The 27,309-nt window shown below is 42.9% G+C and overlaps 1 protein-coding gene across 5 annotated transcripts in view; it reads right to left on the reverse strand.

The window, feature by feature from the left end:
• Window positions 1–27,309, reverse strand: part of CRHR2 (corticotropin releasing hormone receptor 2) — a 166,988-nt gene that overhangs the window by 43,626 nt on the left and 96,053 nt on the right. For 3 of the 5 annotated variants that reach the window (XM_054192195.1, XM_054192196.1, XM_054192197.1), the window contains 4 exons: window positions 25,704–25,810; window positions 9,249–9,366; window positions 4,856–5,009; window positions 874–934 (listed from right to left, as the gene is read on the reverse strand). In XM_054192195.1, the coding sequence (XP_054048170.1) occupies window positions 874–934; window positions 4,856–5,009; window positions 9,249–9,366; window positions 25,704–25,810 (440 nt within the window). The remainder of the gene's footprint in view (window positions 1–873; window positions 935–4,855; window positions 5,010–9,248; window positions 9,367–25,703; window positions 25,811–27,309) is intronic. The other 2 variants (XM_054192199.1, XM_054192198.1) reach the window with 2 other exon arrangements.

Genomic DNA, 27,309 nt, shown 5'->3' on the forward strand with positions numbered 1-27,309 from the left:
GCATGGATGCCCAAAGCTCAGCCAGTCATCCTGTCCATCTCCCTTATAGTCTGGAGAAATAGTGCATGTAAGTCTCATTCATCCAACCTACTTTGGACATCTCCTTCCAGATGTGATGAAATGCACATTTACTGTTTTGACTGATCACCGCTGATCATAAGAGACCACAGATTAGTGCACAGGCAGACACCTACAAGGTAGACACTCACATTTAATCAGACGTGCTACAGACAGACAAACAGTATGGTCATATGAAAAAGAGATTTCATGGAGAAAAGCATTTTTTTAAGGTTAGGGAACGGAGTTGTAACAGACAATAGACATTGATCCAAACACTAGTTGAAAAGTACGAGCTGAGCTATATCTGAGCAGTATCGATGTTCGAGGGAAAAATTCCCCAAACACAGACGCCTCTTTATCTCCCATATTTTTCAATTTCATGCACTAACTGCTTCCAATTGGAAAAGCCAGAAACAGAAATGCAAAAATTCCACCCATAAAACTATTCTTGGCAGACTGTCAACTGAATTCTGCACACCCAGATGGCTAAATCCTTTAGCACTCAACTGTTGTTTTTACCAAGGTCTTACTCAAGCAAAACTCCCATTGAAGGAGATTACCCTGACTGTAAATCATATATAAAGCTATCAAATGAGAGCTTCAGGGCTTGGCCAAGGATATTTGGGAAGAGTATTTTTGGAAGCTGATTCAAGTAGCGCTCTGAAATTTGAGATGGTCTGGATTTGGATGGAGGTGGTGTGACCTTTCCTCTTTCCTATCAATCAGGATTATTTCTAAATTACCAGTTCAGCCTGCAGGAATTTCAAAATTTATTGAGAGAGCTACATAAACACAAATGTTAACATCACTTACTGTTCATTTTCATAATATAGTTTGCCAATGGCCCAGGCAATGATGATTGGGCAAGGAATACCTGCAACAGCAAAAAAATCAGAAGTTAATCACATGGTGGATGATACCGATGTAGATTCAGATTTGTGTGAGGAAAGTCTTGGTTAATGAACTGGAAGACTCTAAATACAAGTGGTCCTATCTTGGTATACTTGGGACATCACAATTGATAAGACCTCTTCATTTATGAACATAAAAAATATAATCTCAAAAAGAGAAAACTCTACTGCCAGTAAGAAAAGTTAACAAAATTTTTAACAAACACACATAAATACCTCTATTTCTATATAAACGATCAGAACAATTTTGCCTGGCTTAAAGGCAATTTTGGTCCCTTTTAATTTTCCTGCAGTTGATATGGCAAAACCTTAGAGACATCACTTGGAGGTGGCTGTCTAGATTTTTATTTCCCAGACTGCAAGAAGATTGTAAACTCTATCCAAACTCTTTGGATTAAGTCCATTTTCAAAACTTTCAACGATTTTTTTAGTTGAGTCTTCCCTGTGAAATGGGATTATGAGAAAGAGTCCCTTGATATCTTCCAAAGTCAGAATTCATTCATTGTTTGCCCTTTCTAAAGGATCCAGCTACTCTTAACTTTATATATTTATCATTCTACCTGTGATGTGCAGTGTGCTCTGTGTCTGCATGTGAGTTCTTATCAAGGCCATGCACTTTGCTTTACGGGACTTGCTTTCTCAGTTATATCCAGAAGGTGCTACAGAAGTGCTCCTTGAGCGTGTGACCTCATTGCAGTAGATGAGGTGTATTTCTACACTTAATGTCCCAGCAGTGCCATACCCTCTGCTTTCCAATTCTGTTGTTATACTAGTCTCATGTCCAGAGCCTTGCCCTCGTTCTTGTTTTCTGTTAGGCCTTCAGAGTCCAGCTGGTTTGAAGGGGATTTGATGGAGGAGGAAACTGGAAGTGAGGAGCCGGCCTTTTGACACAGACCTCCTGGGGGAAACAGGAACTTTTTCACCCAGGCATTCCCCAGGCAAAGACTGGATTGATGTCAAAATTGGCGGAGAAGAGTTTCCCCTCTCCATTTCCCCTTTACCTTTAACCTGCCACCTCAGGCAAAACCAAACAACAAGGCAAACTTCTATCTCCATCTCCCATTCCAATCTCCAGGTTCACATCCCCCTGAAATCACTGCTACTCTAAGGTGAATTCATGAGTCGACAGAACTTAAACCCTCAGGTTGGAGTCAGCACGGCCTTTTAACCTCCCATTTGTTGCCTTTTCTGTGGAAAATGGAGGCTTTAAAGAGATGAAGCAGAGTGGAACGAACCACAACACAGTAGGGAAGGGACTGAATTGCTAAGGGGGCCACAAAGATGATCAGATGGCTGGAGCACCTCTCCTATGAAGACAGGCTGAGAGAGTTGGGGTTGTTCAGCCTGGAGAAGGCTCCAGGGAGACCTTCTAGCGGCCTTCCAGTGACCGAAGGGGGCTACAGGAAAGATGTGGAGGGACTCTTTATCAGGGACTGTAGCAATAGGACGAGGGGTAACAGTTTAAAACTGAAAGAGGGCAGATTTAGATTGGATATCAGAGAGAAATTCTTTACTGTGAGGGTGGCGAGACACTGGAACAGGTTGCCCAGAGAAGCTGTGGCTGCCCCATCCCTGGAGGTGTTCAAGGCCAGGCTGGACGGGGCTTTGAGCAACCTGGTCTAGTGGGAGGTGTCCCTGCCCAGGGCAGGGGAGTGGAACTAGGTGATCTTCAAGGTCCCTTCCAACCTGAACTATTCTATGATTCCATGATTCTATGATCTTCAACCTCAGCAAGTGCAGCTCTGATCCCCTGCACCACCACCCCTGGTGGCTCTTGTACCCTGCAAGTGATAGTGTTGTCTTACATCTTGTTCACCATTAACTCACAGGGTCTGCTGCACTTGTTTCCCCCATGTTCTTGCTAGGCACGAACAGACAAAATGTGGCCATGACCTTTTTCCTAGAGGAAGACATTTTACTTTTCCTTGTGAAGCAAAGAACAGGTATTTGAGAATGAGGATGGTAAATGATTGTGTGTGGGAAGGCAAAGTAGAGCCAGAAAGCACCCAAAAAGGTGAGAGGAAAGATATATTCAGCTCACACCACTCCTATGTTAGTAATCAGAGACCCAGAGGGCTCTGAGATAGGTAGAGAGGGAAAATACTAGGGACCAAACCAGTCAGGGGGTCTGTGAGAGCTGTGTGAGCAGCTGATTTTCCAGTTTGGTGACAGAACTGAAAAATATTGAAAAAAAATTGAATCAATTCCCCACATAAACATTTTCTTTCTTCTACAACTCCTCTTTCCTCCCATTTGATTTTGGATTGAATGACATATTTTGTTTTAAAGGCTGTTTCTGCCTTCAGAACTGCAATTCAATTACTTCTGTTCAATTCTGAGAGGAAGAGGCATTTCTGAACAAAATGTCATTCTACTTCCAGAAAATAAAATATCTGAACCTTTCTTCCACCTTTCTTCTTTCAACAGAGAACTGTCAAATCCACAAGTTCTGCTTCACCTGAGATTTTGCATTCAAGCAAACGAGCTGTCCACATGGGGTTTGTCTTGCCAAACCTCTCCTGGCCAAGTTCAAATCATGGATATATTGGTTGGAAAGGACCTCTGAAGGTCTTCAGTCCAATCTCCTGCTCAAAGCAGAACTATCAACACTAGTTCACCTCAGCCAAGGCTTAGCCTTGCTGAATTTTCAACACCCCCAGGTTCAGTGATTCCACGGCTTCTACATCATCTATTCAGTATTGCACTATGTTTTGGGTAAATTTTCTGTTTTCTTAACGTCCAACTGGAACTTCACAGTTTGCAATTTACGGTCAATGTCCCTTCTTATAACATCTGCTGTTACCAAGAAGAATTTGGCTCCATCATCTTTGTAATCATCCTTCAAATCATTCTTGGTACCTAACAGATCCCTCCTTAGCTTCCTCTTTGCCAGATTAAACCAGCTCAGCTCCTTCAGCCTCACTTCACAGGTCACATCCTCTAAATCCCTGGGTAATCTCATTTTTTTTCACGTCCCCTTTGACCTAAGAGACCCCAAACTGATCACAGTATTCCAAACACAGCCTTACCAAAGCTGAGTAGAAAGTATTAGTGACTTCCCTCAATCTTCCGGCCACAGAGCATGTGTTTTAGCTTATTCATGATGTGAAGGCACTGATGGCTCATACTCAGCCTGCATCCATGGCAAGCCCTGCATCCTTTTCAGCAGGACTGCTGCTCTGACAGTCGGTTCCCAGCCTGTACTGAGGGACCAGCTTATGTTGATGCAGCTAGGGAAAAGGAGCAGCCTTTGCTCTGGCCCAGGCTGACACAGTAGAAGGGAGGTAATGGCATTCAGTGAGCTATTTTTCCATCTTTGAGTAGCCACAATACAGAGGTGATGTGTGACTCTATCAAGGGCTCTTTTCTAGGAACAAACCCCTCAGCAGTCCAAAAGACATCTGTAAGGTTGGACTGGCAGATAATTAAGCTTCTCTTCTAGTTAGCTCCTCACTTAGAAGTGTCTTATCTGTCTCTGGAGACTGAGTGGTCCACAGGGCATGAACAGTGCCTTTTCTGTTCCATGCCACGTGGAGCAGCGGTGTATAAGGGGCTGTGATCACTGCTTTGCTGATCAAAGTGAAAGGGGCATGGTATGAGCTGCTGCATTCCCAAAATGCTGAGCCTGGGAGTTCTCTTTCTTTCCTTAACACCAGCTGCCTGAGGATCTAAATGAAGAAGATAAATCCAGCAATAACCTATTAACTTTATGTCATCACCGCAGCGAAGAACTAAACCCGATCTCATGCTGTTCTGGCAAAGCTAACTTTGAATGTCAGATTTCACCACAGTGGGATTTTTAAAGTTTATTCTTGCTGCTCTTGTCTTTATCATTTTAATGCCAGGTACCACGTAACACCATTTTAAACACACAAGGCACTTACACCATCCTATGAAGAGAAAGACCCATTTCCGCAGCTTATCTGTGGAATAAGTCATCACTATAGCGGTGTGTAAGTAGCAGCCTTCCACAAACATCCAGAAGAAGTTGGTCACCACAAAATAATTGTAGACAGTGGTAATACATCGACACCAGGGCTGAGAAGGAAAGAGAAAAGAATATTTTAAAATCGTGGTGAGAACATTTAAAAAATTCTATATGTTGTTTTTCCCTTAAAAATCAAGAGTAGGCTTCAGTTATGGGATGCAGATTTATACCCGTGACTTGGAATCTGAATATCTTATGTGCTGTCGGCAACTCACAGCTATGTCTGTGACTTTCTGCTAAGGCTTGGCTTCGACCACAACGTGCAGGATCTCCTGTACCTGAGCACGTCTGGAAAGTCAACGTGCCACAAGGCACGTCCACACCAGCAGACCACAAGCAGCTTAAGAAGCAGCCATGTGGAAAGAAGACAAGAGGAGGCAGGCCGCCTGACTACAGATGATCTTTCAGAGAGGTACAGCCATAGCCTAGGGTCGTATCCAAAGACGACACAAGAGTCTACGCATATCTTAGGCAGTGTAACCCACCTGCTGAGCAATTCAAAGAAAATACAAGCTAGATGTTAATGTCACAGTCTTGCTTCATTTCCACTGAAGGAAAGAAGCACCACCGACATGTAGAAAAAAGACATTTTACTTTAAAGATAAGTTTTTATCAGCCACTTCATCCCCTCTATTCTTTCCATTAGTGCTTCCGTGTGTAAGTCACATCACTGCACACATCACCTCTGAATTTTGCCATAATTTCAACGGGAATTTTGTACCAGTAAAGGCACCTTCTCCTAATGGCTGTGCAGTGAGAGCACAGCTGTGGAATACACAATGAGCTGCAGAGAGGCAGATGGTATCTCATCAATAAATCACAAGTAACTGCTGATGGTAATTTCCACACAGAAGTCTGGGAAAATTTCTTTCTGACCAAGCAGACATTCAGGTTATTCCCTGAAGCATGACATTAATTACCTATGTTAGCTGGTATCATTGATGTCATTTTGGTCTCACCATTCTCCAGCCTTTTAATTAACTCTACTAAAGTATTTGAAACTTTTGACCCTCAGTTAATTTTATTTCAGACTTCATATGCACGAGGTACTGATGATCTCTAGGCAGTCAACAGAGCAGCAGATGAACTATCAAACCCAGCAAAATTCTGTGGACTAAGAATTTATTGGACAAGAAACACAGTTACAAAATGATAGCCCATTCACAAGTTGTGATCACTTCTCTTTATCGAGCTGAAATAAACAGAAGAAATCTTTCGGATGTGTTAAAGCTTTCATTTCTGTATTATTTCATTAGATTTGAAATTTAGTTTGGCTCCATCTGTAAAATGAGATTAAAAAACAGAGCAAATGAGAAGAAGATGAAACATTTTGTTTTCAAAGTTTTGTTTAAACCATATGAAATTTTCTTTTTTTTTCTCCTCTTGGCCTGAGCAAAGGAAAACAAAACCGCAAACAAAAAAAACCCCTATTTTTGGCTAACAAATATTTTGACTCCATTCCTGACTGAGCCCCAAACTAGTAAGACCAAGTTTCCAAAGACTCCAAGTCTCACATTTGATTTTTCAAAGGTATGAGCATGAATTAAATCTTTTCCTGTGGCCTCAATCTCATGTAAATTCTCTGATATAATGCCTAGACTTTTGTTCCACTCCTTTCCTCAGCTGCAACACCTACACAGTTTTTGTCCTCTCCACAGCTGCCCATTTTCACAAGAATTGTAAAAAATAATTGTATCTGAGCCTGTTGTTCCTGTGTCACAACTAAGTGGAATTGGCCAGTGGGTTGGGAAGGTACTGGGGCAGATACAGACAAATACACATGATGGTGGTGAGCTCTCCCTCTGCGTCGTTTCCATAGGAAAGCAGAATAAAATGAATTTTGAACAATTCCTTTTGGAACTGTGGATTTATTTTTATTAAATAATAAGCCCAATTAGTAGAACTCATTAATTTATACCTTTTCATTTATTTGACTGAGGATTCTTGATCCCCCCACATATCCACCATTAGGCTCCAGATATCTTCAGCAATTCCCCTTCTTGATTTATTAACATAAGCACTATAACTCCATGCAAAATGTTCCCACACTGAATCCGTGATGCTTCTGTAACTGCATTATTTAATCTCTACTGATCAGCACAGAAGAGATCGCATCATTAGCTGGCATAAATGATGTTGCTCCCATTGATTTCAGTGGTGTTATTTTGACTCTGATTTACACCACAATAAGAACATAAGTTACCACTAAGCTTGTATAAAGCCCATTCCCAAAGAGACTGCGTGTTCTGCAGAGAAAAGATGAGCTAATGAAAACTGATGCATGTGAGGATTTGTCCTTATATTTACAGGTTTATATTCTCCTTGGTGCATCGTGGTCACAAAGGCATTTGAGTGCCTGACTCTAACTGGTTTTTCCTAAATAACTGCAAAAATTTGTATTATGATTTACAGTATTTTCATGAAAGTAAATAATTCAGCATAAAATTGTCAACACTAAAGCTCATATACCCCCATCTTCTGTAGCCTGAAAATGTCAGAAACACAAAGCAAACAGTGAGTTAACAGAAGCTACAGCTTCTCAAAGGAGCATCTGATTGAATAATAATACAGAGTTATGAATAGATGACCCAAAAACCTTAGAATCTTAGACTTCTTTGTCTACGTACTAATGACACTTCTATTTGTTTTCCCAAAGCATGGGATTAAAGTTCAGATGTCAAATCTTACATTTGAAAAGATAACCAAGGATGATGAGTGTCCAACTGACATTAAAACGAATGGATATCCAGGCTCCTGAGGTGGTTTTCAACTTCTACAGGACCAGTTCCTACGTGAGTGGAGCCACATTGACTGATATCACCTATGGATCCAGCTCATAATCTAGAGGCACTTTAGTCCACCTGCTTTCCAAACAGAAAATGCATGAAGGGGGTGTGTGTATGTGTATGTGTGCGTATGTGTGCTTGTAGCACACTGCTTTTTCTTGATTAAGGAGGTAAATATTAGAGGACGACCCTAAAAAAAAATATTCCACTGTAAGAATATTACAATGGGAATGATAACGGTAAAAACTTCTGCCGAGGGACTATCAAAAAGAACCATTCCCCAAGAAAATCAAGAAAAATGCTTTTTCTTTTGGAGTGGATGCTTTTAATCCACTCCAAAATCCTCGTATTATTTGGGCTGCTGTGTGACTAAACAGGGGGAGGCACTACAGTACTTACAGAGGGACTGATTCAATGCCCTCACTCAGACAAGCATCTGCAGTTGGGGGTTACTTGAGTGAACAAGAAATAACATGGAGAGTCAGTGAAATGGGAGGATTGTGACATAGTGTATTCCTCAAGAGCGCTCAGTGCCGCGCAAAGATGATGCCTCACTTCTCGCTCCCTTCAGCCTTCCCATTTTCTATTGTGTGCGTCTGCCCGGTCCCTTGAACTGGCTCTGACTCTCAATCACCCATCAGAAAGTTGACTTTGATCACCACACCAAGAGAAAATTCTTCCTTGATTTTTTGTTGGCTAGGTCAGTTTTCCACCAATTTAGTGAGTTCAGTCTCCAAGGGTTCAGACCTCCCCAAAGGATCAAGCAAAGGAAGAGAGCTAGTGCAAAATAAGCAGCAGGAGTTGGAGAGAAGCGTTTGGGTCCCTGAGGGAAGGAGCCATCCCTTTCAGTGTCAGGGAGCTGCTGCTGGATGCAGCCCATATCACAGAGCTTCATCCTCAAGGCCAGCATGGTGAAGAAGAAATTGCCAGAAAAAAACGATTTTTTCCACAAAGATATGAAGAAGCAAAAATTGCACTGTTTCAGGCCCTATTTCTTATTTTCTTGGGAGTCCCACCGGCTCTGGACAGCAACGTGCCCACTTTGTGCCCACACAAAGTAGCTGACTCAGAGCCCCAACGGCCGAATCAATTACTTCTGTATCCTCTTGATGGAGGTGTTGCCCTCTGGAATGAATGCTTTTCCTACGCAAGTGCACATCACTGCAAGGTGCTCTGACATAAATGTTCAAGAAACACCAAATTTAGTGTCTTGCACAATACCGTGTCTCACAGTATATAAATTTGGAAAGTATCTATGGTCAATGAAGATAAGAGAGAAGCTTTTGGGTGGGATTTTTACTTTAAACACCCCTTTGATGTTCAGTAATGAGGAAATAAATGAAAATTCAGCAAATCTAAACTCATTTTCTTCATCTTATTGAAATTACATGAAAGTCACTCTGAGCATGTGGATAGGTGCCCTTTGTAACATTTCTAACAAATTCAGCATCCCTGCCTGTCCCCAAACTACGTGACAGAGACATGCCACCTCCAAGCACTTACTTCATTGCTTTCATGTATGTTGTGATCTATCATTTGAAGCAGAAACCACATCACATTCCTCAGGATGAACGTGGTGATCAGGTTCCAGTGGATAATATTCCGCAGGCATCTGATACTCCTAAACAGGGAAATACATCTTAATCGTCATATATAGTGAATATATACACATACACATTGACGACTATATAAAATAAACAAGCTAATTCTGTTCACTTGCAGAATTCCTCATGGTTTATCCCCCTCCATTACCTCTCTTGCACTATGAAACAGGAGCTTCGTCTGTCCAATGGGTCAGCAATAACAGTCTCTGAGGCTCTCCGTAGCTTATATCTTTACCTGCAAACATATCTGGGTCTGGTCCCGTTCTCTGGCTCCCAGGGTAAACTGCACAGCCAGTGCCAAAGCCAAAGCTTGGATTTGTGTGTAGTCACAACACAAATAAATGACATAAATATAAAACAGCAATGGGAGGATGGGAAAATCTGTGCTTCTTTCCCTTGCTATACACCTTTCTTCCAGAAATGACCACGTAACTTTTGCAAAGCCACATACAACAATTTGTTTTGATAACATGAGGAGCTCCCTTCGACAAGAATCAACTCAAGCAAGTGAAACAGGATTTGCTGGAAGGACTCCAATATTCAAATGGTCATTTCACTCTTGTTTATAATTTTTGCTCCCCTCCACTCCATCCCATCAGCTCCATTATAACGTCAACTAGAATTGATAAGCCCCTAAACAACCAGGCTGCACTGGAGTCTGCTGCGTTGTTCATAGAAGGAGATTTGGTGACAAATAGCTGTGCTGCAGTGGCAAAAATTGAATAGTTTACGTTCAGTTAGCCTCTTGAACAGGCTCACTTGGGTAAGGCTTAAAGGTTTCAGACCCATTGATGCAATAGGAAAGCATGGACTGCCTGGTTTTCAGTCCTAGGCTTAGCTGGCTGTACCAAGCTTTCCTAAACAAGGCAGAGCTGCATATTCTCCTTCACCAGAAAATATTTGTGTCTGGTTTTAGACCTCCCCCAGCCCCCATTCAGATGCAATGTAAAATATGAGCTCCAATAAGTTGGGACGCAGCACCACAAAACAAAAGAGGGGACATCTTAAATAGCGCTCGCTGCTGAAAACGGCTCCAGGAGGCAGCCGGTGCAGGGTGCTGATGCCAGCAACCGACGTAACACGGAAGGTAGGCAGAATGTTACTCATTGCAGATTCAGTCATCTACGACAAGATCATTTCTCTTTTCATTCTTTGTGAAACAGTAAAGGAAGACGAGTGCCAAATTGCAGTTTTGCAGTTACAGAGTCTTCAATCAAATGATCTTTTCTCTACTAAATGCAAAACGCTCCAGTTATTAAAATCACTTCCACAGGGGTTCAATCAGCCGGTGCATTTCCCGGGATAACAGGATTAGGATTCTACATTTGCTGTATCAGTCTCCCTGATTGCAAAGAAAGGTACCAAATAACATGGGACAAACACAGAAAGTGGTGTTCTCAAACCTGCCCAACTGTCCCTGACTGTACCTTATCCCAGTGACAGCAAGAAGAGGAGGCACAATCCAGTAACCAACTTTGCTGTAGCCTCAGGTCTTTTGCATGACAAAAAAGGCAGCCTTCTTAATAACAAACTCTATTTTGCTATCATAAAACACTTATTGCACTTTTCCTAGGACTCGATTAGTGAGTCTTGGGGCCAGAAGCAATTCTGTTATGTCCTTCAGCCTCACAAATCCTTCAAAGATTTCACAGAAATCCAGCAAAAAAACAAAGAGAAGACCTCCCACGTATGAGATACTGCAACTTACAGAAGGACGCTCAGAGGTATAACCCTACTAAGTCAATGCTAAAACAGCTTCTGAGTTTAACAACTCAGGCTCCAGGTATGAAATTGGTATTTGGTTTTGAGAGCCTCGGTGACTCATGACTGGAGTCAATTTGGAAAACAAATCTCCATCTGCTCAGACCCATTCACTTTTATGTAGGCTACAAAACCCCAAAGCGTTGCTCTCGGTGTAACCTCTGCTCTCAGGGAACATGTCAGAGACAAGTCTCACTTTTTGAAAATTTCATTTCTTAACAAAAGGCAGAGGTTCACAGTTAGACTTTCAAAGAAATTAGGCAACCAACACCTACGGACTTTCATGCTGAACCCCAGAAACGCACCTGGCTCGGGACAGACTTTGAAACATGCTATTAAGGTCTGTTCTCTCTTTATCCTTCTGCACATAAATGTCCTGCGGCTGCTGTTCATCTAGATGTTTTATTCACTCCCTTCAGGTTAAGGCTTAGCAGATTAAGGAAGGAGTTTGAAATACTGCTTCTAGGGGGAGAGGGAGGCAGGGGACTAGAAACTGAGGAAATTCAGGTCAAACTGTAGAGTTACTGGCATGAAATTAATTGCTTTTGAGAGCTCTAACAACAAAACAGATCCAGCACGCTTGCCACCTGAATGTATTTCTTGACAGAGAGAAGATAAAGGAGTGTGGGAAAAAAAAATAAAATTCTTGCTGCATGCCTCCATTTAGATGTAGTTTAATCATCCCATATGCTGAAACATCACTAAACCTGGCTGGAAGAAACCTTAATCCCACAAGATTTACAGCGGGACTTGGACTGGCTGCAGAGGCAAACAAATAGTTGTAGACTTTTTTGGTTCAGTTCCTAAAAAGAGCTTTCCCCCTCAGTAGGATCCTCGTCATCAAAATCACATTCTCTTCTGTGGCTCAGAATATAAAGACAACCTCAGCATCTACTGGCTGCATGATCTCTGCCCTCCATACTACTTCTTGGTCATGCTGCTTTGTCTTCTTTGCCCATGAGTCTGCATCTACCCATTGACTTTTGTTTGGATTGTAAAACGCTTGGGACAGAGGCAGATTTTTAGGGGCACGCGTTCAGGATCCAGAGCAAGAGAGCCTGGTCCGCCTTGGGAACTCCCAGGCTCTACAGACAATTATGATCACAACTCTCCTTGTTTTCAAAAAGCCACATGTGCTGAGGGAAGATGTGTTCCTGGCGTAAAATTAAGTAAAGTATAAATGTAGCCAGCTGCTGGAATTTATCAAAATGGTGCCTGAAGCCTTGTCAAATAATGCTTTGGACATGAAACAGGGACGGTTGGCTCCCACGTCCCCCTGCCTTTAGCAAAAGCCATACTTTGGGTATCAGCAACCTTGTAGCATGGCCTCATTCCCTTTCCGAGACACTCTGTGCAGCACGGATGGTAAGCACGTGCTTTCACCTGCTAAAAAGCTTCACATCTTTGGGGCTAACAGAGGAATGAAGAAGCTGTAAAGCAAACATTCTGGTTTTCTGGATGCACCCCCTCCCCAGTCACATTCCCCACCACATTGCTACCTTGGGAAAGCAGCACAAACAGGTGAGGGGCAGGGTTTGCTTTTGTGATGTCTGGGCCACCACTCTACTGGTGTTAGTGGTAATTAGGGTTTTAATGGAAACACCAGTATAGTAAGGCTGAGAAACACGCAGCCGCAGAGTTTCTCAATGGCTCGGGCAGTGATGTGACTCCAGGCACTTTTTCCCTTTTTTTTTTTTTTTTTTTTTTTTTTTTGTTTTTCCCTTTCTTTTTCAGGAGTCCTGACTGGAGACTCAAAGTTTGGTTTTGTTTGTAAAGAGCCCAGAGCACATGGTTTCTGTTTGTTTCTGTCTCCTAACTACTACTAGCGGAGAAATCACTGTGGCAGTAATGCGATTCATAGCCAAGGGCAGGAAAAGCTTGAGAAATGACTGTGTCAGGTTCATACTGGAGAGGGAGAAACAGCAGGGTTAATACAGTGTGCGGAGGCTGCAGGGCACCGAAGTGGAGGACTGCAGCGAGGTCAATGGATGTCACAAAGGAAAGATCTCTTGCCAGCCACCTGAGAAAGCTGCTCTCATTTACAGGCACAGCTGGTGAATGTTATTATTGCAATTTAGTATGGGTAAAGCATTTAGAGGGATACTGACCGAGATGAGGGTTCCCTCATTTCAGGCACTATTCACAGGAGACTGCTCTGCTGGGCTCAGGAGCTTACCCTGTGCATAAGGTGTATCTGCGTAGCCAGACTGGAGTCTGAGGTGGACACTGAATGAAAGACAGGTCCCAAATCGGGCAAGAAAGCTAGTGAGTAACAGGAGGCCTGCAGCACAGTTAATGTTTGGTGAAAGGGCAAAGCTGACCTTGTCATACTCACGCATCTCAAAGCCTGAGGAAGAAACTCATAATACTCATAGGGGTAATTTACCCTCCACAGCTCTTTTCCTGGCTCTTGGTAGATGGAAGCTAGCTTAAATTTGTAAGCCTTAATTTAAATTTCAATATTCCTGCTATTTATGAAAATGACCTGTCCCTTTTTGAAAACTTGTTAAACAGTCATAACAGTCTTCTAGGACAATGAGCCCCACAGTTCCTTTCTCCTTGATTAATTGTTGCCTTCATTGTGTGTAGGAAAAAAAGAAGCAAGTCTGTGCTCCAGAAACAGCAATAACTGCCCTCACAGGCAGCACTAAAAACAAATTCATATCCCATTGTAAGTGGCAGGAGGTGGAATTTGAAACACGTTGAGCTGTATTATAAGTTAGTGAACTGAGCTTTCCTAGAGTCAGAGTGATTGGCATGAATGCATTCCCTCCCAACTCAGAAGCTAAGAAATACGGAGTTATTCTTACCACAGCAGGGAGTCACAATTTGGAGAGTGTGGCAGTGACAACATCAGGGAACCAAGAGCGTAGACAGCAGAGAGCTACCTTCTCAAGAGGGCAAAGAGTCACGGAGGAGAGGGGAGCAGTGGGAGATGAGAGGACTGGGTGCTGAACTGCTGCTTCAGACACAATTACAGCATCACTAGGAAGAAACTGCAAGTTTCAGGGGCATTTAAAGTCCCCTAGCCTAAAAGATCAGATGATAGAAGGTTTCATATTCATCTTCATGTTGGGTAATATTGTTTATGCCATTTCCACTTGTTTTACAGCCCTTGATGTGGATTGAATGGTGCAAGTGTAGCCCAACTTCCAAGAAGAGCAGCACAAGCCACCATCCCAGAGAGCCTGAAGGCTAGTACATCACAAGACACCATGGACGGAGGCTATGGGCTTCCATTAAAGAGCCTTTTCCTGTATTTGTTTCCTGCCCTGATCCTTTTCAGACAAAAGTGTTGGTCAAGGCCTTGGCTGGACTCTTCTGCTAACTCTTCCTTGGTGCTTGGGTCCGAGGACGGAAGGGATAAGAAAAGAGGTTGTAGCAGTTCAGTTAGAACAGACTTAAAGATTCAGACCATAACATAAAGACGTAAGAACTTCCATATTCAGTCAGACCAATAAGCCATGGAGGCTGTGACTCAGTTCCCAGTGGTGATCAGTAAAAGAGAGTTTGGGAAACAGGATGGGAAATGGGAGGTAGACTGTTCCTTGTTCCTTGTGCTTACCTCCTTGCTTCTGGCAGTCAGAGGTTTTAAGATATTCCTGATTCAAATACCACATTTAATCACATTAAATCAACCTGTTGGGGCTCCAGCTCCTCACAGGAGTCACTGAACTCTTTCTGTCGTTTATGTTCACTGGCGTCAGGCCATGGCTTATTCTACTAACACGATGGAATGAAGAGCTCATAAGCTGTTATTCACTGTGGAATATGTTTGTCTGTGTTGGTTCCTCTTCTCTGCTGGCCTGTCCCCTCCCAGGGTCTGCATGATTAGGCATTTCCTCACAACTACATTCCCTCCTGTCCTTTGGGAAGTGGAGGGAGGAGGGATCGAAAGAGCCTGGAACCGAACAACAGGGAACTCCCTAGTCCTGTGGGCTGAGGGAGCCAGCTGGGAGGAGTCGTTGGTAGTATCTCCAACATGTGCTCCTGAAGTAGCACAGTTCATGCATCCATTTAACTTTGGGCTGTGCCTGACAGCAGATTTTGGTCCTGAAATATCCCCCTGAAATACGGACAGGGACATGCCTGTGTGTTACACTGAGTGAAGGAGCAAGCAGAAGGAAAAGAATTTCCTTGAAAATGAGATAAAAGAAGGACTTAGAGTTTCTGACTTGGAGGGAGAAAAGATACTGCCACTGGAAGCATCTTGGTTCTGTACGTGAAAGGGTTTATTGGTTCCTCCTGATTTCTTAAGAACCAGTGTTTTGCCTGCTATTGAGTGATCTCCAGACGAGTGTTTCTGACAAGGCAAGAGTTTCCACTGAGGCCCTGCTGCACAAGAGTCCTGCTGCTGCGCCATCCCTCCTGCCGGCACAGGCAGAGGTGTCCCCATGCCACGCAGGAGGGACTTTTTACCAGAAGTCACTGTTCAGAATACAGCCACTTGCCTCCGGGCTAATGATGTGGATAGAAGAGTGTAGTAAGCGACAGCGTATTTTCAGGAGAGTCTGAGTTGTGAAGTACCCTGTTTTATATTTACAGGCATTTTGGGGACAATGGTACAGGAAAATGTGTGTGTTCCATTGAGTCGAGAGTCCCAGAGCATGTCTCTGGCTGAAACCAGATAAGATGATGCGGGAGCACACGCCTCCCAGTGACTGCACACACAGAGAGCCCCCTAAAAGCATTAGCTTCAGCTCTGCAGCAGGTTAGACACAGAGAAGCAATTAAGGTGAAAGCAAACATACTTCTCTTTGGCCTGCCTAATTAGCAAATAAAAAGCCAGGTATATGGTGGGAAATTACATATAATGACCTCTCTATTTGATTTGAGAACAGACCACGTTTCAAGCCCCAATGTCATTCCCTGACTCGATATCATACCACCGGCATCCTGAACTGCTTGATGCGCAGGGCGTCGTAACCGGTCTTCCACATTAGGAACAATAGCAGTAAACGAAAATAAAAGCAAAATTCTCCATCAGTTCACTGCAGTCTGTGTCAAAAGTAGGCAGAAAGAGTTTCGGATTGTTGGTAGAGAAACTACACACTGCTAATTATTTCTGGGAAATGACCTTAATCGTGTGGTTGGATATAGAAAGCAGAGAATTAGAAAATCCATTCTTTTGACTTGGGAAATGCTGAGATCTGAAAAGGCAGAAAATCTGATCAACTCTCTCTGTACAGGTGCCCTCACTGATGCAGAAATGCAGAACTATAAAAGCGTTTCTAAAGTAGCACTGGTAAAACTCAAAGTAGCCTTCCTGTTGATTCATGTTTTGTTTTTTTTCCTCACTCTATCCATACAGTGGTATTTTTCCTCTGGGATGTGCAGAGCTACTCTTTCCTGATTCAAAGCATGGCACAAACCATTAACGTTAACAATCATAATAATGTGCCAGCATGGTTGAAAGCTAGCTTAATTAGTAGAATCATCTGCATGGAAATAATTGCAAATGATAACTTTATTAAAGAAGCTTCGATATCATCTATTAATTCATGTAGTACTCCATTAATAATGATGTTTAATTAAGACAGCTGTACCAAAGTCTGTCTGAAAACAGTTGGCAGGAGAAATCTGAGACTACTTTGCTGGAGTGTCCTTCCCATTCCATGACTGCTGAACAAGCAGGAAGGAGAATCATGGACAATACTTAAAAAAATATTTTTCCCCTTTTCTAGGGCAGGCAAAGCTCATGGACAAGCCATAAATGGCATGGAGTGGGAAGAATACCTAACAGCGAGTTATTTCCCAGGCTCTGTGCCTGTCACGGCCTATTTGCTTTCATCCACATGGAGGCCTCCCCTGAGGTCCTCATGGTTTCCCCTGCGTGCTCATGTTCAATCACTGCATATATTCTGGTACTAACGCTTACAGATGGGAAAAGCAGCTGGAGAGGTTGGCAGGGAAAATGAGCTTCTTGGTGGCAGTTGCCTGGGGGAATATAAATAATCCCACAGGAAATGCAAGGGTCAGTTGCAAGGGAAGAACGAAAGCCTGGAAGAAAATAACAGCTTTATTATGAGGACGGGGATGAAATGCTCAGGTGAAGAGCAGAAGCAGCAGCTTCCACTAGTGTTTAGGATGTGCATAGACCCTAAAAATAAACCCATTGTGGAACCATCTGGGCCCCGCTAAGCCTTTTCCAAAGTTGCTTTCTCCTGCCTTCAAGCCAATTTTTAATCACGGGACATGGGGCATTCTGCCTGCTTTGGACACAAAGGCTTAAAGCACTGATGTTCCTAGGGTTGGGAGGATGCAGCCAACACAAGACAGAACAGGACCAGAGGCAGGACAGGACCAGAACCACTGTGCGCACTGTCAGCCTTTGTGCCCAGCGCTGTCTGGCTGCGTAGCACGGTGGACAGGGGTCAAAACCATCCGTGAGCATGCTGACAATGAAGAGTGTGGATAACTATAGGACACTACATCGGCCTCTGCTTTGCTCCCAGTCAGTGCACGAAGAGAAATGTCGCCCCTGAGAACTACGTGGTTAAATATGGGCTAATTGAAACCCAGCCACTGGATACTCCAGTCTAAGAGTATGGCTCCAATCTTGACTGTGCAATCAGCTCTTCCACCGGAGAAAATTCCTCTGTTATTTTCACAGGGATGACACTGTCAGATACAGATGACTTCACTTACTACAGCATGTGCTGGTGGTTTAGCTGCTTGAAAAAAAGATTTAGGAATCTGCTCTAATTTGCTTTGCTAAATGGAGGTCAGATATCAGTCATTTTTGAATCAAACGGGAAACAGGGCTGTAAAGTATCTTTTTAGCAGGAGCTACCTCACAGCTCAGGTTTTAGTACCCCATAACAAACTAGTTTTAGAGTAGCAGGGGTACAGTACGTGGCTGCAGCCCTCTGGGGTTTGTCTAAGCCATTGCCCTGTTGACACGGGCTGTAGTCATCAGTTCGGACGGTGGAAAGGTGAATGTTTTCTACGAAGAGTGACCACTGCAGCTGGATTGCACAAATGAAGGGTTAGGACTTCAGAAGCCAGACACTGAGAGCTGATAGGGGTTGATCTGGCTTACAGCTACTGCTTGGGAAACTGGAAGAGTGCACAGCGTGTCCTCATTCATAATCCCCTTGTGGGAACATGCAAAAAAAAAAAAATATCTGAAAGAAAATTAATTTAAATGACCAGCTAGGGAATTCAGGGGTTATGATATTTTTACTTTTAATACAATTACACAATTAGCAATGCTTTTTATACCATCTACCTTTGCAGACACTGTGTGGATAAGCCAAGGAGGAAAGTCTGAAGCACTGATGCTGCTGTTCACACTCTCCTTAGCCTCTCCACCAAAACATGGTGTGAAATATTTCATTATTTTTGAGTATTTGGCCAGGAATTCAGGAAAAACCATATAAGATCATTTGTAGCTTTCCTTCCAAATATTCATTCCTGTGCTTGGTCTAAATTTGTTAGCCTCATGGTGCTCACTGCACGTGTGGAAATGCTTCTGGTGGTTCAACGTGGGCACCTCCCCCAGGAAGCTGCTGTTTCCATGACATGCAGAGACAGTCCACGTGCTAGGTAGAAAGGCTTTGCAGAAGGATGTGGACAGGCTGGATCAATGGGCCGAGGCCAGTGGTATGAGGTTCAACAAGGCCAAGTGCTGGGTCCTGCACTTGGGTCACAGCAACCCGATGCAACACTACAGGCTTGGGGAAGAGTGGCTGGATTGTTCAGCCTGGAGAAAAGGAGGCTGAGGGGTGACCTTATTGCTCTCTACAACTACCTGAAAGGAGAGTGTAGCCACGTGGGGGTAGGTCTCTTCTCCCAAGTAACAGGCAATAGGACAAGAGGAAACGTCCTCAAGTTGCACCAGGGGAGGTTTAGACTGGATATTAGGAAAAATTTTTACACTGAAAGGGTTATCAAGCATTGGAACAGGCTGCCCAAGGAAGCAGCTGAGGCACCATCCCTGGAGGTATTTAAAAGATGGGTAGACATAGTGCTTAGAGATATAGTTTAGTGATGGTTTTTGTCAGTTAGGCTAATGTTTGGACTAGATGGTCTGAAAGGTCCCTTCCCACCTAGGCGATTCTATGATTCTACGAAAAAGGAGAACAGAGCACAGACAAATTTCAGCTAGTCATTCAATATAGATCTAATCTTGCACAGGCAGTTCTATTACCAGAATTGAAACAAGTTAGTGTCTGTCTCCAAAAACACTGCCTCATGGCTGAAATCTTGCAATGACAGAAATACACCACTAGGAACATACGTCAAGCACAGGACAGGAAGTGGCCTCCTGATCTTCCAAAGCCCAGGTCAAGAAAGTCATTGAGTAAAAGTCCTTCATAAATTCCTGAAGCTCTAGTTTAACTACTAGTTAAATTCTTCCTCCCTTACCTTGCTCCTGGACCCCTCTGCTCTGCGGGCTGGAAATCATCCTCTAATATCCGCTCACAAGACTCTCTGTAGAGCACCTATACCCATTTCTTCTTGCACTGACATTGTCCTTGACTGTAAGTAGCTCTTCAGTTTCTGATTTTATCCAACAGTGATGTATTTATAGGCAGCAATAATACACCTTTCCCGCCTTCATATTGCTAGGCTACAATACCACCATTTCAGATGCAGCTTATGAGACCTTCCACATTTTAAGAATATAGCTCTCTGGGCACACTTTTAATTATGGGTATTATTCCAGGTCTTCAGGAGGGCTTTGTTGTCCTCTGTGGTTTTTGCTCTAGGTAGGGTCTATACAAAGAGCCTAAAGAAGAAGTCATACAGATAAGAGATGAGCGGGGGTGGGTAAAGGCATTGGGAAGCAAAGACGTCAGCCTAAGGTTTATCATCTGTCCTTCATCTGAGTTGGTGAGATGAGACACTTCAAGTAATTCACTGTAGGAGAAGACCAGGTTCTGGATCATCTAAGGAACCTGAAAGTGCATAAGTCCATGTGACTCGATGACACGCATCCAGGGGTCCTGAGAGAAATGGTGGATGAAGTTCCTAAGCCGCTATCCATCATATTTGAGAAGTTGTGGCAGTCTGGTGAAGTTCCCACTGACTGGAAAAGGGGAAACATAATGCACATTTTTAAAAAGGGAAAAAAGGAAGACCTGGGAAAGTACAGGCCAGTCAGTCTCACCTCTGTGCCTGGCAAGATCACAGAGCAGATCCTCCTGGAAACTCTGCTGAGGCACATGGAAAATAAGGAGGTGACTGGTGACAGTCAATATGGCTTCACTAAGGGCAAGTCATGCCTGACAAATTTGGTGACCTTCTACGACGGCGTTACAGCATTGGTGGATAAGGGAAGAGCAACTGACGTCATCTACCTGCACTTGTGCAAAGCATTTGACATTGTCCCACACGGGATCCTGTCTCTAAATTGGAGAGACATCATAGATTTGACTGATGGACCACTCGGTGGATAAGGAATTGGCTGGACCAAGAGTTGCCGTCAACAGCTCAATATCTAACTGGCAAGCAGTGACGAGTGGTGTTCCTCAGGGACTCAGTACTGGGACTGGTGCTGTTTAACAACTTTGTTGGTGACATGGACAGTGGGATTGAGTGCACCCTCAGCAAGCTTGCTGACGACACCAAGCTGAGTGGTGCGGTCAACAAGCTGGAGGGAAGGGATGCCATCCAGAGGGACCTGGACAGCCTTGAGAGGTGAGCCTGTGCGAACCTCATGAAGTTCAACAAGGCCAAGTGCAAGGTCCTGTATGTGGGTTGGGGCAATCCCAAGCACAAATACAGGCTGGGCAGAGAATGGATTGAGAGCAGCCCTGAGGAGAAGGACTTGGGGATGTTGGTTGATGAGAAGCTGGATGTAAGCCGACAATGTGCACTCGCAGCCCAGAAAGCCAAGAGCATCCTGGGCTGCATCAAAAGAAGTATGGCCAGCAGGATGAGGGAGGTGATTCTGCCCCTCTACTCTGCTCTGGTGAGACCCCACCTGGAGTACTGCATCCAGTACCGAAAGGGGCTACAGGAAAGATACGGAGGGACTCTTTATCAGGAAGTACAGCGATAGGACAAGGGGCAATGGTTTTAAACTGAAAGAGAGTAGATTTAGATTAGATATCAGGAAGACATTCTTTGCTGTGAGGGTGGTGAGACACTGGCACAGGTTGCCCAGGGAAGCTGTGGGTGCTCCATCCCTGGAAGCGTTCAAGGCCAGGCTGGATGGGGCTTTGAGCAGCCTGGTCTAGTGGGAGGTGTCCCTGCCCAGGGCAGGGGGGTTGGAACTAGATATCTATAAGGTCCCTTCCAAATCTAACTATTCTATGATTCTATGACTTTTATAATGCAAACCAGTACTAACTGTGCAGATAACCTATCCACTTGATATAACCTCAGTATTTAGGCTCTGACAGGTGTCAGATCACATTGCTCTATGAAACTTGCTCTACATTTCCTCTGACAGGTTTCTACAAATCATTTAATCAAACTCTTGCATTCTTACTAACAGAGGCCTGCAGCAGCAGTCTCACCAGCTGCACACCAGACTCTTCAGAGGCAGTTCAAAGGAGTTTGGAACAGGGGGGAGATAAAGGAAAGTAGCTCTTCCTCTCCTAAATGCTAGGAAATGGTTAAGGGGAAAAAAGAAAAAAAAAAAAAGTGGCTATGTTATTTCAAGAAAGATATGTTTCAGTCTTTTGAGAGAAAAAAATATCTGAGATTTAGGAAATCTGTTTGTAATCCTGAGAAAGCAAGGGGACGCTGCCTCAGGCCTATAAGAAAAAAAAATATCTGATGTTTTAAAGGGGAACTAGAAAGAGGTAAATTTAGGGCAAAGTCTCTCTCAAATCCTCAATTTGCTTTTGTTACCACCATATTAATGACAGAAGTTGTTATACCAATGTTTGTGCGTTTGTTTTTTTTTTACAGCTGCCTTTATCCAGCAACCTGTGCAGAAGGACATGGCATTTTTAATCTCCAGCCTGTCGTCCTTTCAGCACCACCCTTCTTTATTGGATTCATAATTCAGGAGGGACTTAGATGTTTCCCAGAACAAATACCTGTCTTCCCATACTACTTCTTTGGTCACTACTGCACAAATAAAACATCTTCTGATTGAATCTAGTCAGGTCACTGCTGGCCATTGCCAGCAGACCTCAGGGGCTGGTGTAACAGCGCACTAACAAGGAAAAAGCCAAGACAAAGAAATTTGGGCTTCTGCATTATCAGCAACAGTAAAGAAAAAATATGATTCAAAAGAACAACAGAAGTGTTCTAATACTTTTTTTTTCTTTTTTTTTTTTTCTTCAACTTGATTGGTATTACTGATAGCAGGATTCCTCCTATTGAAAATTTCTGCTTTACTATTGTGAGAATGTGATTACTTGGGACGATGAGAGCCGTGTCAGCGGGAACTGCCTGTGGGCACCTGAGGGATGGATCAAACCTTTACTATTAATGAGAACACACAGACAATGAGATTCACAGCAGCGCGGATACATTTAACAATGCCCTGTGAAGTGCCCTGAGCAAATCTCTCCAGATCCTGCGCTGGAGATCAATGCAGCTCTACAGCACATTTGGTTTATGCACAAATTTCTCATTTTTCCTTCTCAGCATATTTCTTTTTGTTTGAGTGCTTGTTTTGTTTTGTGTTGTAAAGACAGCACGGCTTTTAAGACCACCTACATTTAGACCTTGAGGAATCAGCCTTGACTTGGATCTTTAGGAGCTGTCTCAATGACTCATTGCTATTCAGTCAGCAGGCCAACAAAAATCAGGTCCAACAAAAAGTGAAGTTGGGCTTCACTTTTTATTATTTAGGTGCTAAATGAAATGTTTACTGGCTTATTTTTCATTGCACAGCCAAGAAAATAAGATTGGTTCCGATGAGACAGAAGTGGAGAAAACAAGGCTGGAATAGGTCTTCACAGCAAAAGGGAGCTCCTGGCTGAGTTCTCCCTTCTCAGTTGTGCTGGGGTCTCCTCGCAACACAAACACAGATGGCAGATGCTTTCATTACTTGCTGCTACATCTGAGCTTTCTGACCCTCAAAATATCTTTTGGTGTAGGGTTCCTCAGCTTTTAGGACAGTAGAACATTTCTACTGGCATAGAGGGTGGGTTTTGAATGGAGGGCAGAGAGTTTCATAAGGAACTGAGGAAGACGGGAGCTGCGGACAGGATCACATTGGACACGTTTGGAAGAATAGGGACTAGACCCAGTTCTTTCCCCTTCCCACCTGAGCACAACTGAGGACTAAGCTTCCCGTCACTGCAGCAGCTACCTGGCCTGGGGCAGCAACAGCAATGGTGAGGCTCATGTCCAAAAGCAGAACACCCACCTCACGAGTTCCTCACCAAAGCAATACTCTTTAACATGCCTACCAGATATTTCACCTGCTCCTAAAACCTCCAGTGTAAGAGATCCCATAGCCTTCCTAGCAGTTATGTTCCAATACAGCAGGTGTGCTCCAGTCTTTTCCTTCATACAGAACTGCCTTTGACACTCCATTGGCACCGACGGACCAAAGGAAAATGAACCAGGTGATGGGTGAGAAGCATAAAAATACAGAGCAGTAATAGAACTTGAGCATTCCCAGAGGTCTCCTCTATCTTCACCCTCAGCAGGCACTCATGGAGTGAGGTAGATGGGAGGAATGGGGCAGGAATAAGGAATTGATAGATTTCTGCTTTGAGTGTGGGATGTGGGACTATCAAACCAAGCCTTCAGAGTCTTCTACTGTTTCTTTACTCAGGAATTATCTAAATTCTCCCATTTCGCCCAATTAGTAGGTGCCTTCTTCCATTGAAACTAAAACAGGAAAAAAGCCCCAAATAATAGGACTGAATTATCAAAACTGGGACACTTGTCTCTTGGGACACTATGAAGAGGTAAGCGTGATGAAGATGTGCATGATCTAGAATTTGTGTAGGGGAAATCTGTAATGCAACATGAATCTAGACTGCCTTCACCGGACCATTTTTAGAACTTCTGAAAACAGGTGTAACTCTACAGACACTGAGGGAGCTCACGTTGGTTAATGCTGGCTGGATGCTAGACTTTTTTTGCATGATACAGTGGGAATTTGAAGAGATGGACTATCTTAACTCACAGCATGTACAGGGAAGTACTGAACTGCTGCAGTCCTTTTTAACGCTGAAGCTGATTGCAAAATTTAAATCTTTAAGTCAAAGTTTAAATACCAGAAGAACAATTTAAAAGAGATCAGCTAGGCAACTCCTGTGTTAGAAGCTGGATACATTTATACCATATTGTCTAATTGGTTTTGCGTTGTTTACTTGAGCACTTATAAAAGATTTAGCATCGAAGCAGAGAATATAGTTACAATGAATAATTTTCATTCTTTATTCAGTGTAAATGAATTCAGGTCTCCAAGCACTGTGGGAATTAGCATTATGCACACAGTAAAAAGGTTGAAATGCAAGTTTAAACTGATGCACCATAAAAGTTTTAAACTTTATTTTCTTCCCATTAGCATAGATTATTCTGTTTATAGATGCTGGGGTGAAAGAAGATTCCTGTTGTTAAGAAGAAAGACCTTTTCATTAGGAATGCTCAGGAGGAATAATTAGCATAAGACTTCATAGGGATGCTCCACTCTAGGAAAGCAGTAACTCGTTTCACTTAGGTGACTGTCAATCATCATGTTGTAATCCTGGGGGGGGCGTCCTCCACCTGTTTCTCCTGTGCTACTGATATAAGATTTTTCTCAAGGATTGTCATTGCACAGCACTTAGTGCAGTTGGTTCTAAGTTCAGGTTGAACCCCTCTAGACAAGATAGCACAAATAGTACAGAAACACCCGTCAGGTAATCCAACAAATAACGCAGAAATATCCAACCAGTACACTCCTATCAAAATACATTCCTGTGACTCAGGCTATTTACATACAATACATATGATGACTGATGCACTTCTACCTACTACTTTCCACTAAGTTTCCTTCCCTCCTGCCCTTTCTCTTCTCCCTGTAGCCCTAATTCTTCTTCACAGACTTTCTTTCACCGACTTATCCATTTGACCTGACAAACTCCCTAACGTAGCACTGAACCAGGGAACTTTCTATGCAGTTTCATTGATTTGCATTCATCATTTCATGAGCACTGGTGGGGATAAAGCTCCTCTAAAGGTGTTTCTCTTGTTATTTCTTAAAACTTCGAAGTTCTTTAATGCAAGAAAAATGGAAATTAACCCAAAGCAGAATGGAAAGATTTTATTCTACCTCCTTTGGTCTAAATCTAGGCATTATTTGTCAGGGAATGCAAAATGGTTTATGTTATTGTGCACTGCCTTATAAAAAAGAAAACTTGCCCCCAAAACTTGCAACTCAACACTCAAATCCCAGCTTCCCTTAATGAAGCACTCTGTGCTCACTGAATTTTTTGCTGCATCAATAAATCATGTACAGTTCTCTTCCTGAATACAAATAGGCTGTAGGTCCTACACACTGAAGCCACCATTACAGCTCACCAAACGCATCAGTCAATAAAACCACGCACATGCTTGGGAGTGGAAAAGCCATGACCATTTTTCAAGAGCATACATGACCTGGACAGAGTTATTAGAGGGCTTGATTAACCCGGTAAGTGTCACACACCCAACCAAGTTAGAAGCATGCAAACAGATTACTCACCTCAAGCACAAGAAAAGCATAAAGGCAACTATAAGGGCCCCTACTGATATACAGTGCCCCAGGTAGTTTATGATGAGAGCAATCTTGTAATGGAGCGCATACTTCCTCTGGAGGTAAAGAGATAACATGATTAAATCAGTATGACTCTCTAAGCACTGACATTAAGGAACAGTTAATCAGTTTAGGAAACAGTAACTACTTTTCTTGACTTTAAAATGATATAATAGCCCCAGGGCTGATGCCTATGTATAAGCCAAACATGCTGCCCGGGCTCAAAAGTACAAGTTTGGTTTCATTTCAGTTTGGGATTTGTCCACAGTTTCTCACAAATCTCATCAAAAAGTTATTTTTTCACCCTTTTTTTTCTTCAATTTCCTCAGGATTTCTTATTTTCGTTATTACGATATTTTAAAACTTTGTTGGTTTAGGGTGGCAAAGCTACCAAAGACACGTCTTCTCACAGTTTCAGAAGTTACAAAACATTATTTTGTTAGGAAACTGCATGGTCTTAATGAGCCAGGGTATGCTACTTTCCTACTCAAATGGTTTGGTTTTCATACAAAAATGAATCAGTTGTCAGTAAGAAAAAATAATAATCCCTTTGTGTACAGGCAGGTTTTTCTCTGAGGTATATTCTTTGCAAGCTACGATCCTTATCTTTCAAATTGAGGGCAGAACCAATGCAGACTGAAAGAGACGGAATCTGGTGATGTCCTTTCAGTTTTGAGAGAGCCTCATGAACCAGAGCCTGTTGTTTTTAGGAGCAACCCAAGTATGTAGCGAAACTTAATGTATTAGTGTGTATTCCCTAGGATGCTGGGGAGATTATTGGTAGGTTCTTGATCCTGTAAACGAAAACTTAAGCACAAAAGTGCTCCCACCTAAATCAGTGAAGTTAGTGATGTGACCAAAATTTGACCTTGAAGTGACTGGAACATTCTTTATTGGTGGGGTGCTCCTGGCTTCAGAGAAAAGAGAAGCAACTCCTTTCTTTGCCTGATGGATAGGAAGAAGTAGAAAAACACTATTCAGAGAAATACCGAAGCTGGTTCAAAATTGACAGAGGCTTGCAACTTAAGTATAAACGCCTCTGAAAAAAAATATTTATTTATTTATTAGTTTTGGCATTTGTTTCTTTTCAGCTTAAGCAGATCTTTCCCCAGTTTGGGACTTGTCCTCCTTCAGAAGACTGAGACCTTTGAAAAGTAACCACCTAAATTTCCTCATTTGTGATAAAAATATAACAGTAGAATCCTACCAATGGCATCAGTTTTCTAATTTTGGTTGAACTTCCTTTGTTTCATTTTTTCTAACAATTTCCCTTAACATTTTATTCCAGTCAAAGGAATTTGTCAGTGAATGAATGTTTGGATGAAACCACAACCAGCAGCTGTAGTTAATCTGTTCCATTGTTCTGTGAAGATAGCATCTTCCAGCACTTCGCCAGAGAGCAAGCAAGCGCTCTTGGAATCATTTTTTGTGATGAAACCTGCTTATATCTTCAGCACATGGAGTAATGTGCTGTTTCTGGACAGAACTCAACCATGTAAGGTATTTATAAGTCTGTTATAAAATCCCCTAAAATAAACTTCCCCATACACAGGCC

The sequence above is a fragment of the Rissa tridactyla genome, chromosome 2 (assembly GCF_028500815.1).
Source record: "Rissa tridactyla isolate bRisTri1 chromosome 2, bRisTri1.patW.cur.20221130, whole genome shotgun sequence".
NCBI lineage: Eukaryota > Metazoa > Chordata > Aves > Charadriiformes > Laridae > Rissa > Rissa tridactyla.